The sequence below is a fragment of the Cheilinus undulatus genome, linkage group 9 (genome assembly GCF_018320785.1).
Source record: "Cheilinus undulatus linkage group 9, ASM1832078v1, whole genome shotgun sequence".
Classification (NCBI taxonomy): domain Eukaryota; kingdom Metazoa; phylum Chordata; class Actinopteri; order Labriformes; family Labridae; genus Cheilinus; species Cheilinus undulatus.
Window position 1 is genome coordinate 37,065,530 of NC_054873.1, and position 16,590 is coordinate 37,082,119.

General features: G+C 39.6%; 2 protein-coding genes across 5 annotated transcripts in view; one reads left to right on the forward strand and one right to left on the reverse strand.

Moving 5' to 3' along the window:
- Positions 1 to 7,286, forward strand: part of LOC121514524 (aminopeptidase N-like) — a 30,213-nt gene extending 22,927 nt beyond the window's left edge. For all 3 annotated transcript variants that reach the window (XM_041794668.1, XM_041794666.1, XM_041794667.1), the window contains exons 18-23: positions 144 to 235; positions 1,459 to 1,569; positions 1,649 to 1,816; positions 1,974 to 2,114; positions 6,155 to 6,236; positions 6,318 to 7,286. In XM_041794668.1, coding sequence (XP_041650602.1) covers positions 144 to 235; positions 1,459 to 1,569; positions 1,649 to 1,816; positions 1,974 to 2,114; positions 6,155 to 6,236; positions 6,318 to 6,488 — 765 coding nt within the window. In that variant the 3' untranslated portion in view covers positions 6,489 to 7,286. The remainder of the gene's footprint in view (positions 1 to 143; positions 236 to 1,458; positions 1,570 to 1,648; positions 1,817 to 1,973; positions 2,115 to 6,154; positions 6,237 to 6,317) is intronic.
- A 4,106-nt stretch (positions 7,287 to 11,392) lies between these two features.
- LOC121515723 (synaptic vesicle glycoprotein 2B-like) overlaps positions 11,393 to 16,590 on the reverse strand; it is a 76,303-nt gene continuing 71,105 nt past the window's right edge. For both annotated transcript variants that reach the window (XM_041796654.1, XM_041796653.1), the window contains exons 13-15: positions 15,779 to 15,979; positions 14,986 to 15,145; positions 11,393 to 13,989 (exon numbers count right to left, since the gene is read on the reverse strand). In XM_041796654.1, coding sequence (XP_041652588.1) covers positions 13,806 to 13,989; positions 14,986 to 15,145; positions 15,779 to 15,979 — 545 coding nt within the window. In that variant the 3' untranslated portion in view covers positions 11,393 to 13,805. The remainder of the gene's footprint in view (positions 13,990 to 14,985; positions 15,146 to 15,778; positions 15,980 to 16,590) is intronic.

The window sequence follows — 16,590 nt, forward strand, 5'->3', positions numbered from 1 at the left end:
TTTACAGCATCTTTAAGAATATCAGCTCTTAGCTCTTTAAAAGCTCACTTCTACTCTGTTGTTTTACAAAACCTTGGTTATTTTTATGCCCTGTGGTATCCTTGAGGAGGTGTATCCTTAACTCACCTCTGTAACACTTGTAGGACTACATTAAGAAGCCTGTAGCTAAGCTCTACATGTACTTCAAAGAGATGACATCCAGCTGGACCAATGTTCCTGAGGGACACACCGACCAGTAAGTGTAATGATTTGACAAGGCGGTCTTATCCTGAGACTTCGACAAACTCTACTGACATCAAAAACATGCCAATAAAAATATTTTCTTACACAAAATGAAATGCATAGCATTAAAATGTCTAAGGAAGTGCAACAACATAGCCTCAAACACACAATCATCAAATTCTCCTACACTGTAGGTTGTTTGCGGTCACATGGTCTCGATGATGTGCAAATGCCCGGTGTGGGGCAGGAAGTGAAGAACAATGGTTAGGAATGAATGGAAACAGAAGGAAATCAGTACATTAAAGCTTTAAAAGGACCTGCATGCTGCAGGTATAATGAGTAAGATCTAAACAATACAAAAAAGTGATTTTACCAAAGGTTTACTGTTACCCTGATGTGGAGGTAATCAATATTACAATGAAATTACTCCTGCAGACCTCCTCCTGGGGGGTGAGGTTGTGGACATGCAGCAGAGTCCAGATGAAAAACCTCCTCAGTTGCAAGCTTCACAGCTTGTAGGAGACAAGGTTCAACTCCCTAGTTTAACTTAGGCTATGCCAGAACCAGGCTCTGCTGCCATGGCGCAGTCACCACAACCTCATGTAAGCCCACCAGCTGAACTTCCAGTAATGGATTCAGTCCTAGGGAGTGAGGTTTGGAGGCAGCCAAGCTGAGAAGGCTCCAGTTTGTTACAAACTCCAGTACTGCCAACATCCCTGCCAGCTGGACTTGTCCTGAAGGGTCAAGGTGGTAAGGAAGTAGCCCAGCAGACCAGATCTTCAGATCTCCCATGCTGCAGTGCAGGCAGAGGTCCCACAGACTGTATGGGTACTTCAGGGGGCGTGGAAAAACAATCGTCTGTTGCTTCGAGTCTGCAAAACAAACATGAAAATTCAGCTGTACTGTTTCTGTCATTATTTTATAAAAATAATGTCTGGATCTCTCTTTGTCAAAATAACACAGTTATGGCTTCATTGCAGTTATTTGTTTTAGTCAATTTTCTCTTAAAATGCGAATGAATGAAACGATCAACAATCTCTTTAAGGATGTGGCATGTTGTTCATAAAGGTTTAACTTGAAGGTGAAGGGTTTTAGAAACAGATTTTCATGTACATATTCAAATTCAGAGAAAACATCTAAAAACATAAAATGGTTTCACTCTATCTGTTCTGAGGTACAAGCAAAGTTTTTTGTTTTTTTTTTAAATCAGACTCACCAATGTGTCTCTTCTTACAGGTATAACCAGGTGAACGCAATCCAAATGGCCTGCAAGACTGGTGTAACAGAATGCCATAATCTTACAACCACATGGTTCAAACAATGGATGGAAAACCCACAACACAATCCGTTAGTATATTTCATAGATCATCTTATTTCCTTTTCCCAGCTTCAAGTTTGTCAGTAAATTACCATCCCCTCTCCTCAGGATCCATCCAAACCTGCGGTCAGCAGTGTACTGCAGCGCCATGGCAGCAGGGGATGAGGAAGAATGGGAGTTTGCCTGGTCCCAGTTCAAGAAAGCTACGCTAGCCAGTGAGGCCAGCAAACTCATGTCTGCACTGGCTTGTACCAACAACACGAAACTGCTGGAAAGGTGTGTGTGAAGTTCTACTGTGTTGAGTGACATGATGAATATTTTAGCTTGTGCTGAATTTGAAACCAATACCTCTTGAAAATAAAGATGTATTATTTTATCATTTAAAAAGAGAGAACAGTTATGAATGGAGAGATATCGTTGCTTTTCCCTGTAGGTATCTATCTTACACCTTAAACCCAACCATGATACGAAAACAGGACGCCTCCTCTGTCATCACATCCGTGGCCAACAACAGAATGGGCCAGAGTCTGGCCTGGGACTTTGTCAGGGATCAGTGGGAATACATGTTCACACAGTAAGTAAGACACATTTATAAAGACATAAAAATATAGTGGTTGATCAGTGTTTGATGATTATTTTTTGATGTCAAGAGGAAACCCAGAGATTAAAAAAAGGACATATAAACAGGGGCACCCCCCCCAATATTCTGCCTGCTTTTGAGTTTGTCTAGTGCTGAAATAGGGTTTGTGTGATCGCCTTCACTAACTAACAAGGAGAGACAGAGCGGGACAGAGAGGTCATGTTTAAAGTGTAATTGGTGTATGCAAGTTTTACATTTGTATGACTGTGTGTAAAACAGGAGATATTCCATCCATCCATCCATCCATCCATCCATCCATCTTCTTCCACTTATCCAAGTTCAGGTCACGGGGGCAGCAGCCTAAGCAGGGAAGCCCAGACTTCCCTCTCCCCGGCCACTTTGTCCAGCTCTTCCCCAGGGATCCCAAGGCATTCCCAGCTGGCCAGCTGGGAGTCAAAGTCTCTCAAGCATGTCCTGGGTCTTCACCAGGCCCCCAGGCTGGTGGGACCTGCCCGAAATACCTCTCCAGGGAGGCGTCCTGGAGGCATCTGGACCAGATGCCCGAGCCACCGCATCTGGCTCCTTTTAATGTTGAGGAGCAGAGGCTCTACTCCAAGTCCCTCCCCGATGGCAGAGCTTCTCACTTTATCTCTAAGGGAGAGCCCAGACATCCTGCGGTGGAAGCTCATTTCAGCCGCCTGTATCCACGATCTTGTTCTTTCGGTCACTACCCACAGCTCACCACGACAGACCGATGCAGAGACTGCATTACTGCCAACGCCGCACCGATCCAGCTGTCGATCTCCTACTCCATTCTTCCTTCACTCATGAACAAGACCCCGAGATACTTGAACTCCTCCAATTGGGGCAGGATCTCATTCCCAACCTGGAGAGAGCATTCCACTCTTTTCAGACTGAGGGCCATGGCCTCAGATTTGGAGGTGCTGATTCTCATTCCAGCCACTTCACACTTGGTTGTTCAAATGAGAGCTGAAGGTTGCGGCCTGATGAAGCCAACAGAACCACATCATCTGCAAAAAGCTGATGAGACCCAATCCTGAGGCCACCAAACTGGCCCCCCTCAACGCCCTGGCTACGCCTAGAAATTCTGTCCATAAAAGTTATGAACAGAATCGGTGATAAAGGGCAGCCCCGGCTAAGTCCTACCCTCACTGGAAACGAGTCCAACTTACTTCCAGCAATGCAGACCAAGCTCTAACACCGGTGGTACAGGGATCAAACAGCTCTTATCAGGGGGTTTGGTAACCCATGCTCCCAGAGCACCCTCCACAGGATTCCGCAAGGGACACAGTCATATGCCTTCTCCAGGTCCACAAAGCACATGTAAACTGGTTGGGCAAACTCCCATGCACCCTCCAGGACCGCACCCAGAGTGAAGAGCTGGTCCACTGTTCTACGACCAGGATGAAAACCACATTGCTCCTCCTGAATCCGAGGTTTGACTATCCGACAGACCCTCCTCTGTTACATTTCTTCCTAAAGTGAAATACCTGCTTGTACGTTTGAGGGGCTGCCTCTCACTTGGCTTCTTCAAAAATGTTCCTCACACCATGCCATTGCATATCAGGACCTTCTCTTAAAAGGAACCCTGCTGTTTCAGACTGGCAGCCAGTGTTAGGTCTGCATCTCGGAGAGACTGCACGTCTCATGCACAGAGAATTTTAAAGTTTTAGGTCTCTTCTATTTTTTATTGGCACCATGAGCAGTTATCTGTCCATCTAGACAGGAAAATGCTAAATACAGAGCCATATTTACCTTCTTGCAGCAAATATTTACGTCCACGTTGGAAGAATATGTTTGAAATCTGTTTCTTGATGAACCAGATGAAGGCTACTACTGAGATGAACTTGTCTAATCATGCAGTGTTCCTTCTTAAGGGTCGCCTTTCGGTGTAAAGCTCATAGTCTAATCACAGTAATTTGGGGTATACGTACGTCCATCTATATTTTGTTCTCTGAACAGCACACAATCCAAGGATAAAAACCCAACACAGAGGTCAAAGAGGCTGGATTACAAGCCTCCTAATATTGCATTCCCCAATATTGTAACTAAGTAACACACAATGACACTGTTTAAAATATTCTGACCGAGATTTAAGTCATGGGACATTCCCACAACATATGAGATGATCATAATTCAGAGAAGTCGTGGTGAATATCTCAAAACTATATACAAAGTAAAACTTCATTTATCATAAATCTGTAGACAAACCAAAAGGATCAGCATGATCTATGTTGAATAATCTTCTGTGGGCTCAACATCAAATAGAGGTACGCTGTATACATGTATATTTACAGATTTTCTTATTTTCTTCCCTAGAATCCTCGGCTTTTTTTTCCCAAAATGCTTGTAATGACACTGGATAGCCTGTATAAATATCTGTCGGGTATATTGTCAGCTGTAGCATGAAGAGGTGTTTCAGTCAGGGCCATCCATTGCCCCCCTCCGATGATTTATTTTAAATGAACAACATTCATAATGTGACGCTCCGAGGCCTGATGGTAAATAGCTGCTCTAGTGAAGCTGCTGAGCAGTGCTGTATAGACTGCTATTCTGTGTACTCAAGCTTGTACCGAAAAGTAGATATGGCCAGCTAAACAACTTGTTCTGCTTCAGGCTCGCTGTCAACCACTCATAGCAATCAAAATATGCCACTGTTAAATGGCACACAAAGCATTTGTTAGCTTTGGTGTTGCTCAAGGTAAGCTAAGCTAAGATTAAGTTTAGTTAATCTAGTCCCTAGTTAATTTAGTCCCTTTTTCTGGCAAACAATTGCCTTGAAAAAGGCACCCAAAGCAGGTCTGCAACTGAATCAAATCCAGTGCCATTCCTATAATAACTGGCTCACAATGCGCCATCACGCTGCACCTGTTCATGGGCGAATCACCTCTGCTCGTTTGAATGGCAACACCAAGACCAGCACAATAAACACTGCTTGCCCTAAGGTGTTCTCTCAATAACACATAAAAATTTGATTGGCTGATGACACTAACCCCAATCGTAACACCCAGCTTAAATCCAAGGCTTGAAATGCAACTACCGCTGGACCAAGCAGGGGCCAGAAGCTGTGGGCTTAGGATGTAGAACATTTCTGTTTAGTGCCACAAAGTATAACCATTCATTTTCTGAATAGAGTTGCACACAAAAAAGTAACTGATTCCACACACATTTCAGAAAAACTTTTAAATGATGGAAAAAAAAATCATTTTCATTTTTTAACAGGGCTAGCAGTGCTAGCCTTGTAAATGTATGAATGTATCAAAAAAGCAACCCTCTGTTGCATTGGTATTGTACTGCATCCTGAATGTGGAACAAGTGTAGTGATGTCAATTCTTTAAATAGTAACAACACCTTACACTACAGACTTTAAGCTGTAAGGTGTTCTAAGACACAATGTTCTGTGTTCTCAGGATAGGAATGTGCTAGCGTTATGCCTTACCACTCCTTGGTTTCTACCAAATTTGTCACAGGGTGCTAATGGAAGGACAAGTTCATGTCTTTTTGCAGTAATTGCTTTGGGCATAAAAAGAAGACAGGCTGCAGACTGTACATCTCTGACAGCCACACTCAAAGACCAGTCATCTGAGCGCCCATGCAGTAAATCACTGGTACAACATTTCCAATTATTTCTCAATGAAACTTTTTTCATAAACAAAGTCTGGCAGTAACATTCAGGAAATAACATTTCAAACATACAGACCAAAAAAACATTAAAGAAATAAAACAGACAAAAGATCAGAGATCTAATCTGGGAGTAAATTAAAAACCCATTTTGAAAGTAGTAACATGGATGGGGGCTTGCTTTAACTTCCTTAGCTTTAGCTAAAGCTAACATAGCTATGCTAGTGACGTGCAAGTTCCTATATAAGCCAATGTAGCGAAATTAGCTTTAGCAACTTGAGCTTTAGTAAACATAGCTAAAACAAACTTGCTAGGTAGAGAATGTAGCTGCGTATCTTGCATTGCGTTCCAGATTCCACATGATTTTATCATATTTATTTTTTATTGCCCAGGTATGGTGTGGGATCTTTCTCCTTTGCCTCTATTATCAGTGGGGTCACAGCAAGGTTCTCCACACCAGCCGACCTTCAACAAGTATGTAATCCATACAACTCCTTTTCAGATTGTCAAACCTCAAATCTTGTCTGAAGTGTTCTCTTCTGTTCTCTCTGCTAGCTGGAGGAGTTTGTGGACGAGCACAGTGCAGTAGGGTTTGGCACCGCCACGCAGGCTGTGAAGCAGGCTTTAGAGACGACCAAAGCCAACATCAAGTGGCTGGAACGGAACAAAGGCCGTATCCTGGACTTTCTTACTGGGTTTTCTTCTCTCGCTTTACTAGACAGCTAAGCAGATCTTATCCATATAAAGACCCAAGAAACTGGAGTTGAGTTAAGGGCTTTAGTATGGAGTCTTCTTATCATTTTGTGTAAAACTGTGAAAAACATGAAAAAATGTCATTATAGATTGTTCATGCACATATACATGGTAAAATAACGCAATATACAGGTAGCTGTCACCTAGGAAAGTAAACATCCTTAAATAAGAGGCATACAGGCCTATTAAGCATCAAAGCTAGATTTGCATTGTTTATAAATGGAAAATGCTATTCCCGGTTAGCATCAATAACAATCCAGTATGAAGAGGACAAAATGAAGATTAACTTCACAAAATCTTCCAAGCAGTGAGGAGTAAGATGATATACACAAAGGTACTTATAGAAATTGATCTTTACATGAGAAAAGGTTGAAAAAGTAGTAGGCAACTGCAGCGTGTGCTCTCAGCAGAAAGTAAAACTTAATTGAACTGCCCACAGCAAGCATACAGAACTTAAGTGCAGTATATGTTTACACCACTAGGTTTCTCTAAATGACACACAAAGAATGTGGGGTAGAACACTAACTAAATAACCTGACACACCAGATGGATTTGTTTCACACATCCATCTGGGAAAGCTTCAATAGGAAACGTTTGAAAAAAGGCAGAGGCTTTGAAAAAAACTCTGAGTATGACTGGGTGAACGTTCCGTCTGTCACATCTCAACGGGCCAATCAGAGCAACAAAACACGTGACGTAGCCGCTATCAAGCTGCGCGTGCACAGCTACTGACGAATAATGCGAAACATGGCCACTATAGACACGTAAGCACTCGACTTTTGTCGTTTTTGAAAAGAAAACAACTCACTGTTGTTCTTTGTTCTACTTTTAATGAAGAAATGTCATCAAGTTCTGATAAAACTGGTGCTTTGGCAGCATACACGCTAATCTCTTCCTCCATAACTGCACCAGCTCTTGCTGCTGCTTGTTTATGTCACGACTCTGCTGCGCCTGAAAGTACTGCCCCTCGTCGCTGATTGGTCCTTTCACTTTCTAACTGGCCCGAACAGTTCAGATGGGAGCTTTGCAAGATGGATTCACCAGTGAAAAACAAGGAAATGGGCGTATTCATCTGCTTGTCAAGGTTACTAACTAAAGGCACTTGTTGCAATTTGAGGCACAAGGCAAACACAAACACTTCTGCATCTAGTACCATGACACTTGGCCCCTGTAGTTCTCTCATTCTCTTTAATTTCTATTTTTCTTTCCCTGTTTTCTCCTTCTATGTCTTGAGCAGATTTTGAGCTGACCACTTTTTTAAATTTTAACATATTGTAATAGTCTGAGGTCTTATTGATGCTTATTGTAAATGTTTTAAAATCTTTTTTTCCACATGTTCCATTTTAATGCTTTTATGCTGTCTTTTAATGCTCATAAAGTTATAAATATTCTCCGTGAGTCTGTTAAGCACTTTCACCTGCAGGATCAGTCAAAGGTTGTTACCTTGACAATGTTGCTAATTTTTCACTCTTCTTTTTTTCAGAAGCCCTTTGCTTCATTTTTACAGTCTCACAGCACCTCTGTCTCTTAACTCCTGGGTTTACATCTGAATCTGCTCCATAGAGGCACTCATGGATTAGTCCATAGGGCAGGGGTCATCAAGTACATTTGCACAAGGGCCAGATTTAGCCTCAGCAGAAACTCTGGGGGCCAGACTTTCAAATACACAAAAATTAAATAAATATTTTGGTCTGATTGAAATATTATTGTAGTAGTAATTGTATTTTCTTTCAAAACACAGGACATTTTTAGTCAGTGCCAGTCAGATCTATCCCTATTATCTATAATGCAGCAGGCCACAAGGAGAGAATGGGCCCTCCCCATTTTTCATTTAGCTCCAATATTAACCTTTTTTCCCCTTTTTGACTCTTAACCCAATTTTGCAAAATTTTAATCCCTTTGAACCACCTTTCCTGCATGTTTTATCCCCTTTGTGCCACTCATTTTTTCAAAGCGATCAGGAAGCTTTGGGGGGCCTGATGTGGCCCCCGGGCCGCCAGTTGATGGTCAGTGCCATAGGGGGTTAGATCTTGTCCCAGTAGTAAATATAATTATCTGATAATTTCTCAGGAAAAAGGTGTTAATTGCCTAGTAATAACTCAGTAACACCAAGAATTTACTTAGTAAGTACCGTACCTAGTAAGAGGTATAATTATCTAATAATGTCTCAAGATAAGCGAGTTATTACCTAGAAACAACTTAAAATTTTACCAAGTAATAACTGTAATATTCAGTAAGTATTTATGTGATAATAACACAGTATTTACCTGATAACGACCTAGTAATATTATAGTAATCATCTAAATATCTTATGATTTATCAAGAAAAGGGAGCAATAACTTTGAATTTTACCTATTATATATATATATATATATATATATATATATATATATATATATATATATATTATCAAGTAATTCCTCAATACCGTGGCAATTCCCTGTAATCAGGTGGTATTTCATCAAGTAATTTCTTAGAAATAAGATGATCATTTTCTATATGTTGCTTAATAATACACAGTTAATTTTTTATTTCTACCCACTAAATTAAAGTGAGTCCATCCTGAATAATTTTTAAGTAACTTTTAGGTCATTTCTGAATGCCGTCATTCATAATTTCATAATTCATGAGTAATTTTTAGTTTATTTCTGCAAAACAGCACACTAAATTGAAGTGAATCTTTCTTTTATAATTTTTAGGTAATTTTCCTATGCCCTCCTTCGAAATTGTAACACAAATTTTAGATCATTTTTTAATACTTTCCTTCATAATTCACAAGGTAATTTCTGAATATTAGCCCACTAAATCAAACTGGGCCCTTCCTCCATAATTCCAAGTAATCTATGTTATTTTAAATAGTGGCCTTGTGTTAAGTTTCATAAGGCACAAAACAGGGCTGTTTCTTTTGATTATATAGAAATTTCTTTGGAATTATTGAGGAAGGGTTCAAATTACTTTAGTGGGCCATGATAATGAAATTACCTGGGAATTATCAAGTAAATTATATTGAAAATTATCATCTTAATTCCAAGAAATTACTCGGTAAAATAGCACCAAATAACCAACTTTTTTTTGGTCCCTTTTTAACTCAAGCTTTCTAAATTAGGTGATGCATCTGTACGCATCTGTAGGGCTCCCAGGTGCTTCATGCTTAAAGGGGCAATGCTCACAAAAATCCCTAGAGGCCGCAGCCACCACCGTTTCCAGGTACCTCAAATGACCATCCTAGAAAATACTAAAATATTCCTCTCAGAAATGAATTATCAGTACAGCCAATATATCATTTGTACATATCCTCAGCTTGATAGAATAAATGGTGCAATGAAAAGAAAGCTACACAGACCTACCTCAGGTGTTTTACCTCTTTTACCATCCTTATTCCTTCACTTTAAAAGGACTGAACCAGATTATATTTTTAAAACTTGATAAGAATGTGTTTTTTATTTTATTTCAAGCCCTTTGTTGTGATTGTCTCACCCTGCAAGCTGTGTTTTAATAAGATGTCAGTTCTGGTTCAGGAAAGACTTGGTGTTTTCAACAGTAATGAAAAACTTGAAAAACTTGATTGATAGCTAAATGTGTTTGGAAGTATTGGTTATCTGCAAAAATTATTCATCAAGCATTATTAATGTAAACATCACCAGAGTGAAGTCTTGGTAGCACTTTGCTGTTTTAAGTGGTTCAAATAGAGTCTTTGAGCCGCGTAAGTGCCACAGGTACCCTAAAAACACCTGAATTTTAGCTCAGGTTCCTCGATTTCTCTTGATCCGTGATGAGATGTTTTACACCCGTGTTAAGTTTAACTGACTGGATATGATTTGTGAAGGCCCACACTTCCTAGGCCTACACTAGGCCTCACAGCTGACAATGCCTATCAGAGCAAAAACCAAGCCATGAGGTCAACAGAACTGCCTGCAGAGCTCAGAGACAGGACTGTTGTCAGGCACTGATCTGGGGAAAGCTACAAAAACAATTCTGCTGCACTGAAGGTTCCAAAGAGTACGATGGCTTCCATAATTCTAAAATAGAGGAAGTTTGTCACAACCAGGACTCTTCCAAGAGCTGGTCTACCTGCTGACCTTAGAGAAGGGCCAATGGTCACTGCCTGAGCTTCAGAGATCCATGAAAAATGATTTCTCACATCCACAAATACATACAGTAAGAAACCAGACATGTTTCAAACAATCATTTTACACAGAGCTTCTTGAACTTTGCCCAGTCTCCACACCAGTTTTCTGAAGTTTTTTTTTTTTTTTTTTTAATTTTTGCTCTGATGTGCATTGTCAGCTGTAAGGTCTTCTATAGAGAGGTGTGTGCCTCCCCAAATCATACATCCATTTCCTACACCTCTAATCCTGTTCAGGGTTGTGGGGATGTGTCTACCATACCTTAAAGGGGACATTTTATGCAAAAATCACTTTTTCAGGCTTTTCTAACGCGAATATGTGTCCCTGGCCTGTCCACAATCCCCTCAAGTACCAGAATCCCCCCCCCCCCCCCGATTCACTGCTGAAAAAAGCCGTTCTCAGATTTTACATCTAGTGACCTCATCAGGGGCCTAGGCACCCACCCCCAGGTTTGGTTGGCCCTCCCCCACTTGGAGGAAAGTTCTGCCCTCCTCTACTGATCCTCTCAGCTACCAGCTAAGATGCTGGATAGCTCAGTGGGTTACCCTGTCTGGGAGATTGACGGTTCAAAGCCCATTCTAAACTTTGGAGAAAAAAAAGTGTCTGTAAGCCACAGACACAGAAACAGCTTGTTCTGAGAAGGGCTAAAACAGAGGGGTTTTTAGACATGCAAAAATCCAATACTGGAGTGTTTTTTCAGCAATAAACTTCACAGGCATGTTTTGGAGACCTCTGAGAACAATATAAACTTGTCTTAAAAGAGTAAAATATGTCCCCTTTAATTTCAATCTGAAGGAGAGCCAGTCCATATCGTCCCACTCTTGATACATCTGTATGTTTTTTATCCATAATCCAATCCATAATGGTTTCTTGTTTGCTTTCTCTTTGATGATCAGAAGACCGCAATCATCACAATAGGAGCTTCTGTTGTCGAGTGACTGACTCTTTGACTAGCTTCCATGATGACCTGTGATATTTCAGTTTTTATTTTAAGTAAACTTGCAAAAAATTATGTTCGAAGTTTGTCAGGATGGTTTATTTAAGTGTAGATTAACGGGAAATATATATATATATATATATATATTCTTTTTACTGTAGCATGAGGTGGCAACAGGGCAAAATTGATAAAAGTGAAGGGGGTCTGATGAATTTCTGAATTCTGAAGAAGTTAATCTTAATGAGCATTCTGGTTAACTCATACTAAACAAATGTGTTGAACTGTCTAAAAAAAAATGTAGACAAGTTGGTGCATCGATGAGCTCATTTTATTCGTCTGATTTGTCACATCCACAAATACATACAGTAAGAAACCAAAATGGTATCAAACAGAAACATTTTGCACACAGAATTTTTCTCCATGAACCAAAGACAGATGATCATTTTAAAAAAGAACAACAGTATTTAAACAAAGAACAGAATATGGCTTTTGTTTCTGCTTTACAGCAGGGTCTGACACACATGACAGGTCTAAATAATAAAGATAAAGACTTAATGAAAAGACAAATGCTGCAATTTCATTGCTCTTATAAGAACCATGGTCATATATTACACGCATGGTTTCGTCTCTTTAGGCCTGCTGTTTGCATTAAAACCTCAGGTTAGATATCAGTGGTCAAACACTTCTGATGAATTATGGGAATTATGATTAACATATCATACAGGCAGTGGCTTAAATGACACTTTATATCATTAACTTTGATTAAAGGGACTTGCTGACATGCTTTAACTTGATACAGCTTTAAATTGTTATTTTGCATGTGTCGTAATAAATGTGTTTCAAATCTTCACTCTAACGGTGCTTCTGTGTTTGGAAAGAGAGCTAATGGCCATGCACAACAATGAAAGCTCCTCTGGACTGCACTGCTCTGCTTCTTCTAGCAGAGGGACCTCACTTTAATTCTTCCCACAGATAACTTTGTAGAAATAATGAGTATCTTATATCAACACTGCTGATATTTAAGTTTCTTTAGCCAACATTTGATCAAATCTAAAGAAACGACAACACAGAAGAGCAGAGATGATGACATGCCCCATCAGGCAGTAACAGAATATCCTTAGTTCAAACTTAAAAAGTTTTTGGAAGACCTTCCTCCAGCTTTACAGTGGTAACACAATATCCAACCTGTTAACCCAACCATTAGTACTTGAGTGTGTCAAAGTGCTGCAGTTTTTGTGATACAAAACACAATCAGACTACTTGAAACGTACACATTATGTTAGACACATAGAAACATAGCCAAGAAGAAAACATAAGACAAACATGCAGTCATTTACACAACCAATCGCAGCACAAAACCATCTGTAATACAGTAAATACATATTCAACATCGAACTGTGCAAGAAAAACAAATGAACACACCCTCCATGCAGAAACCATTATTTGCAGTAGCTGGTTAATTGTAGGAATTTGTGATTGTGTTATCTAGGATAAAGATTTAGTGTTGGAAATGACAAAAAATGAGTGAAACAATAAAAGCAGGATTGGTCAAACTTTACAGTCACAACAACATATGTAAGCCCTGGGAGGCAAGCCAGAAGAAAAAATGATTATTAATTTGAAAAACTGGGTTTAGACTGTTTTTGTCCTTAAAATTATTACTAAAGAATGGGTTGAAAAAAGATTTCCATCAAACAAATTTCAAGAAAGTCTTGTCTTCAATTTGCAAAGCAAAAAAACAAAACAAAAACAAAAAACAGCTGGCTTCTTTCAGACATTTCTTTGAACCATGCATGGATAAAAAGACATAAGAAGATAAGCAGGTCATTTATGATTTAAGCCTCAAGCTAGCTCAAGATTTATACAAAAATAACTATTTTCTTCACTCACATCATCATCCTGTGGTTAGATAATCCAGTGCTTCTTTAAAGACTAACACGTCCTTTAACAAAATAAAAAAAGAAATATCAGACAGATGTTCAACACCAACCTTTCGTCCTCCTATAATTGCCATTAACAGTGGAGACACAAACCCCTCTGAAACCTGTACAACATGAAAATGGTAAACATGAAAGAATTAGAGCAACATTAAACATTTACAGGTGTTGGTTATTTCCATTCTTGTCTTCTTTACAAATGCAGAGTAAAATTGAAATCCATTTTCAACTGGATCTGCTTTGGCCTCTCCCTCTGCTTATGAATCCAGCTCCTCCAATCTCAGAAACTTCACTGGAGGATTTTCTCCCGCGTGTCAGGGAGTTTGAGGGCCACCAGACCGCCGCACACCAGCGCACAGAAGGAGAGAAGGATTGGGATGGCTTTGGTGATACCAACAAAGCTGGCAAAGATGGAGCTGCCAAGCACCGCCGCTAGCTTACAGAGAGCATTCAGAACGCCAAAAGCTGTGGCCCTGAGAAACAGAGACAAGATATGGCTTTAGAAAAACAAACACAGACCTGTACTCCTTGTTTCCTGTTTGAGTTTTTATCATGAGCCTCAACATTTAAAAGTTAATCAGAGTTTCACAAAGCACTACTGTTGGACGGCTGTCTTTTACCTTATGTGTTTTAATTGAATAACACAACCATATATTTATTCATTCTAAGACATTTTTTCATGTTGTTTATTTTTTATGAAATTATCGCTAATTACATGCTTGCTGTAATAATGTAATACTATCTTCCTAAGATTTTTCTTAAATTTGTTTTTTAAGAACTTTCTAAGAGAAACCTACAGGATTCATAAAACACTCTTAATCTGCTGAATTGTCCTCACCTGTGTTCTTAAGTCCGTTAATGCCAGGTGCCCCTAAGCTCCTAATTAGCATAGTGAACCACCCTTTTTATACCCATTTAAGGAAATATAAGGTCCATGTGTAAAAACAGAAGGCACACAGTAAAAGAGAGGAGAGGAGAACTCCCCACCAGCCACTGAATGGCCAGGTGCTTGATACCAGAGCCTGCTCGGGGCTCTCCTGCTCAAGTAAGTCAAAAACATGTGCAGTGGAGTTTCACTATCAGCCCAGGCCTCCCACTCATTCTACACCTCGAACAAAAGATGGCGCTGAAATCCTTTTTGTCTGTGCTCTCAAATAGCTGCTACAGCAGCCGATGGACAAAACGGCTGTTCTCTCAGAAAAACACTCCCAACAGCTGCAGCCGGCTGTGCAGGAAATAGAGCAGTGGTGTAAAGTGCTGTGGCATGATGAGTCCATGCCAATCTAGCTGCCGCCAGTTTAGGTTTGTACATAGAAAAAAAATGGGGGTGATTGTTTTGACGAAAATGTGTTTTGGGCTTTACTAATGGTGCAATTCTTAGTGTCATGAGGGGACTTTTGCTTTCGATCTGACTTGGATTGACCTTTATGAGTGCAGTTTTGACATAGCCTTAACAAAAAGTACTCTACCTTTTTGAAGCAGGATACAGTTCCACAGTCACCACCTCGATGCCGTTCCATGCCGCTACACTGACGCCACAAAACAGACATTGCAAGGCGATGATGGCTGATTGGCTAAAGCTTAGAAACAGGAAGAAGGTACAGCCTGCTGAAATGAGCATGGAGCCACCTGAGGAGATAAAAAAAAAAAAACTTCTTTAATACTGAATATTTACTGAATACTTCTTTAATACTGAATATTTGAACTTATTGATCATGTAGATTCAACAAACAATAGAAATACTCCAGGTTTAAAGTATCTTACTGTCTTCTTTGCGTCATTCTAATAGATCTTAGCAACTACTATAGTCATTTTCTTTTTAACACTAAAAGTATTTAGACAAAATAATCATAGTAATAGAACTGTGCATGAGTTAAAACTTTAAGATTAAATTAATTTGTAAATATTGGCATATCGGATATTGGCAAAACGTATTAAAAATTTATTTTTAATAGATTGTTTTCAGCCCCATGGTTTTGCCTGAATGTTTACAGAGAAGAGAAAGTGAAGAGTTGAACCTATAACCCAGCATGATGAGAAATCCCTCTGTGTTTGGGGCATCTGCTCTACCAGCTGCCCCTTACCAAGTTCCATTCTTATTTTGGTGTGGTCTTATAATGGCTACATTTTCGATGAACAGCTGTGTAAACTCACAAAAGAAACTTCCTGACTAAATATTACAGTCTGCCCTGCTCAAAGTGTTTAACCAAATCAAACTGAATATTTTCTGTAATAAAATAAGCACAAAATCTCAGACGTTACCTATGATCTTGACCCTGCCAATCTTCTCCATGAAGAGGGCCGAGATGATGTTACCTGGCAGCACAGCCAGACTGCCCAGGAAGCTGACCAGGTAAATGAGGACATCGTTCTCCTCTACAGTGTCCAGGTGGCAGCCATGTTTGTTGTGCTCAAAGGTGGTGTTCTCCATCTTACAGTCAATAAATTTCTCCTCCCATAGGTCTAAAAAAACAAAAACACACAATGACATTAGAAGAAACATGTGGTAAAGCAGTAAACTCTTAATCCATAGACCAAAAAAGATCAATAATCCAGTGAAACCTCTGCCAGTGATATATATTTTTTGAACATCTTGGTGTCTGATGATGGTCCAATGTAGTACAAAAAATATGATACGGTGAATGATGTTTATTTAAAGAATACATATTCTTTCATTGTTATTCATGTTGATTTAAAAGCTGTAAGTTTGATGTCAGGTGTGGACCAATGACAGCTATTTGGGACTTTTAAAAGCTTAAAATAAGAGGATGGAAGTAGAGAAGAGTAACCACATACCTGATGTGACGAAGATATTACCTTATTGTGCCAAAGGATGTCAGAATAAGACTGGGACAAAACCATCATTACTGATAGGCTGTATTAGCTGAAGCATAGGTATACTTCTAGTTATTCGCATTTTTCTGCCATACCATACATAATTAATTAAATTATTGTCAAAAAATGATTAATACTAACTGAGCCATACAATGGATGTTCACCATCAGGATATGTTCTTTGACTTGTGTATGACATCCCACGCCTTGCAGAGCTTACGCTCTTGCTGGCTGGATGTT